The sequence below is a fragment of the Cupressus sempervirens genome, chromosome 4 (assembly GCF_028749045.1).
Source record: "Cupressus sempervirens isolate cs-2001-9-10 chromosome 4, ASM2874904v1, whole genome shotgun sequence".
NCBI lineage: Eukaryota > Viridiplantae > Streptophyta > Pinopsida > Cupressales > Cupressaceae > Cupressus > Cupressus sempervirens.
The window spans coordinates 690,647,816-690,651,983 of NC_143121.1; the positions used below are offsets into that span (position 1 = coordinate 690,647,816).

The 4,168-nt window shown below is 39.9% G+C and overlaps 1 protein-coding gene across 1 annotated transcript; it reads left to right on the forward strand.

The window, feature by feature from the left end:
• Positions 1-421: 421 nt before the first annotated feature.
• LOC149563155 (cysteine-rich receptor-like protein kinase 10) lies at positions 422-3,896 on the forward strand. Its single transcript, XM_089826550.1, has 7 exons — positions 422-1,477; positions 1,611-1,751; positions 1,851-1,993; positions 2,077-2,287; positions 2,370-2,604; positions 2,726-2,876; positions 2,965-3,896. The coding sequence occupies exons 1-7, from the start codon at positions 640-642 to the stop codon at positions 3,334-3,336; spliced, it is 2,091 nt and encodes a 696-aa protein (XP_089682676.1). The 5' UTR covers positions 422-639; the 3' UTR covers positions 3,337-3,896.
• Positions 3,897-4,168: the final 272 nt, after the last annotated feature.

Genomic DNA, 4,168 nt, shown 5'->3' on the forward strand with positions numbered 1-4,168 from the left:
GGCGTATTTTGGACAACTTGGCAAAAAGCATGCTGATGTGGCATCATAACAGGTGACGTGAACTTGAAACCTTAGTTATAAGTAAGCGACTCGCCAAATAAGTTACTGTAAAAAATTGAGAGCGATTTGAAATTTTTACGTAAGATTTTGATAAGCATGAAGTTAGGGTGTTCAACTACTAGGTCCTCTCCCCTAGTTCACACAATTGTACACAATTGTTTCTAACAATTAGAATACAATACGGAGGGCCCGTGGGAGGCTCAGTAGAGATAGTAGTTTACACAAGTGTTTAACACGGAAATCATCGACTGACGTGTCTTAGGGTGGGCAGGCCAGAGTTCACAATTTAGCTTGTGAGAAATTTCCTTCGTACCGAACTCATTCGCCCATAGATATAACAAAAAGTCCGTAGGTTAAAAGTAACGCAGGGAGAGCGCCTTGGTTAACTACCCTTGAAAATTCATTGTACTGTTACATCTGCCATTATCCATCATCTTCAGGCAATCACCAACACGGGACTTTTGGGTCCAAATAAATGAAAACCACGGGCGTCTAGGTAAATCCACCATCAAGAAGCAAAAGAAAAAGAAGAAGTTATGATCTTTTCTATGAGGCCTTACAGATTGAATTCTAATGTAAATGGAGAAGGGCAGCCAATTAACAGTCAGGAAAAAGATGAAGCGCGATTCAATTATTATTACATTCTTTCTCTTGATCTCTACTTGTTGGCTCATATGCGAGTGCCGATGGGCTAACTGCAACAATGATACAACTTATCCCTATGGCGGAACATATTCCACAAACCTGAAGCGAGTGGTCAACGATCTGTTTGTCAATACATCTGATGCTCCGCAGTTTGCTACATCTTCACATGGTCAATCGACCAACACCGTCTATGGCCTTTTACAGTGTGTCGGCGATATATCAGCAGAAAAATGTTCTGATTGTTCGAAAGGATCATATAAAACCGTCAGTGAATATTGTGGGAACGCTATAGGTGGGCAAGTATGGATGGATGACTGTTTCCTGCGTTATGACAAATTCAATTTCTTTAATGATCTCGATATTTCTGGAACCCCCTTTCCCAATGGAAGTCGTATCACTAGCAATTCAGAGGCATACGGGAACGCAGTAACTCGTCTGCTGCGAAATCTGTCCGAGAAAGCTTACGAGCCTGCAAATAAGGGTTTCGCTATTGGATCCACTACTTATGCCGGCTCAGGAGAAATCTACGGCTTAGTCCAGTGCTGGAGAACATTAGATAACGATGATTGCAAGAAGTGCTTGTATTATGCGAGGCAAGAAGCACAAGATTGCTGCTCGGTGGATAAGGGAGCTCAGGTTCTGTCCACATCCTGCAAGATTAGATTTGAGATGTACCCCTTTTTTGGGTCTGCCGAATCCATGTTACCTTTGGAATCAAAGAACCCGCCTACTTCTTCACCTCCCGAACCTCCCAAAGAAGCACATAAATCTGGTAACTTATCTACTGAAATCTTCGTGGTATCAAAGATTATGCAAAAAAATCATGTATTGTGTTATATTCCTAAATGTGTGTTAGGGTTTCATGGGTATTCCTAGTGTGACTATAATGAAGATGTATGCTACAGGAAAGTCCTCAGCCTTACCGATTATTCTGGGCCTCGTGGGAGGCCTGATTCTGGTTCTACTTATTTGTTTGATCGCATTGAGAAAAAGAGTGGCATCTGCCATTTCAGGGGGACAAATAGCTCTAGTTACCCAAAATGAAGGTGCTCCTTCCAAATTTCCCATTATTTATAATAGAAATTTCACCTTTTTCTGGTTAATTTGCAACATTTAATCCTCTGGGCTCACCCACTTGACTACAGAAAGGCCGGGATATTTGGCTGAAGCCAGATTAATTATGGAGGAGAGACATTTTGTGTTCAGCTTAGAAGAACTTGCAGAATCCACTGAAAATTTTGATGAGAGTAAAAAGCTTGGAGTAGGAGGTTTTGGTGCCGTCTACAAGGTGGGATTGCATTACGATCCTTAACAGCAAGTGTTGGGTTTAAGAAGAATATATGCAGCTCTAAATCTGTTGTGACATTTCAGGGAACAACAAGAGATGGAAAGGAAATAGCAGTTAAGAAGCTGTCTGCAAGATCTATGCAAGGCGCGAGAGAATTTATGAACGAAGTGAAGCTGCTGGCGAATGTTCAGCACCGAAATCTTGTGAAGCTGTTGGGATGTTGCGCTGAGGGACATGAAAGGTTGCTTGTTTATGAATACTTTCCCAACAAGAGCTTGGACAATTTTCTTTTTGGTAAGTTGCAAAACACGCGCTATTCACGATAAAGATGTAGATATTTTTGTTTTACGTCAAATAACAGAACTTGGGATTACAGATCCGGAAAAGCGCAGAGAGTTGAGTTGGGAAAAGCGTCATAAAATTATAAGTGGGATCACCCGTGGCCTCCTCTATCTTCACGAGGATTCGCAATTGAAAATCATTCACAGGGATATTAAAGCAAACAATATTTTACTTGATCATAAACTCAATGCCAAAATAGCTGACTTCGGCCTGGCAAGATTATTTGGTGGAGATGAAACGCATGTCAATACAAAAGCTGCAGGCACATAGTAAGAACCCCCACAATGATAATGTTGCCCTAGGTACTTCAGATCTATATCAGATATGGCTGAGGATTTTTAGGGTTTTAAATTTTGTGATTATCCCCATTAATGTTTTGATACGATGCAGCGGTTACATGGCTCCGGAGTACGCAATGCAAGGGCAGCTGTCAGTTAAAGCCGACGTCTACAGTTTCGGTGTGCTCTTGCTGGAGATTATCAGCGGAAGGAAAAATAGTGATGTAAATATTCCCTACGAAATGGAAAACCTGTTAGAATGGGTAAGCAACTGGACTTCCCATTATGCTTTTATCTTCATAGTTAATGCTCCTCAATGCCAAATATATGAATTACTAATATGTGATGCAGGCATGGAAGCTATACAAAGGAGATGATGTTAAGAATTTGGTGGATCCAACGGTTGCAGAAACATGTCCACAGGAGACAGTGTGGAGATTTATTCAGGTTGGGCTTTTGTGTGTACAAGCAGATGCCACACTTCGCCCAACTATGTCAAGTGTTATTGTGATGATATCCAGCAATTCAGTGAGACTACCAAATCCCCAAAGGCCCGCCTTCATAAGCAGGAGCAAAAGCCATCGCCCAAAAGCACGAGAAAAGAAAAGCTCGGAGTCCGGTGTAGAAGGTTATGAGACGGGGACATCTGGAACGATGACGTCATCCTCCTCAGGAATTGCGTCAGCAAATGATGCCTCCATTACTGAAGTGAACCCTAGATAGATATCTGGAGTTTAAAATAAAATATCTGCAAGGTAGCCTTGCTGGCCAGTCCTTATATAGGCCTATAATATGGCGACACGTGTAGAGTATCCGAAAGAACGATGTTCAAATAAAGTGGCAGTTTTGAAAACAAGAAAATGTGGCAGTTTACTGGTCTTGAGTGGGATTGACTGTTAATTAAAAATCACATTCTCTGCACAAGGACTTGCACCATTTGTCCATTGTTTGGAAAAGTGAAGTGCAAGGCAACTCAATTGATGAAGCTATACCTTCGGTGAAAGAGCGACCTGGAAAGCAAAAGGTATTTGAGTGTGTTTCCTCCAGCCAAAATGCGGTCCAGGGTGTATACCACTGACGAAGGAAAAGGCCCTTTTCATATTGAGTAATTGGTAACTCGATTATAATTAAATAATTTAAGCTTAGAAGGGAATGTGGAAAGAAATTTTAAATTACATCTATTAGGACAAAGTACATGGATATTTATTTTGATAAATGACAATGGAAAAGCTGATGTCACATAACGTTATTGATTTTATAGATTTTCTGTATATTGAAAACTATTTACTTGATTTGATGTATCCGTTGGTATATAGGGGAATTCTCCAGCACAAAAAGCAAGCATGTAAGTGTTATTATTATTATTATTATTTTAAATTTTTTTGGGGGTCTATTTTTGAAATACTATATGGTTTGGGATCTTTTTAGGAAAATAAAATAAAATAAAATTTTCTTAGGGAAAAATATCAATTAGTTATTCTATTTTTCTCTTTCTCATTCTTTAATATTGAAACTAGTAAGGAATCTCTTGCAACTTTTGTGAAAAGGTATAGTC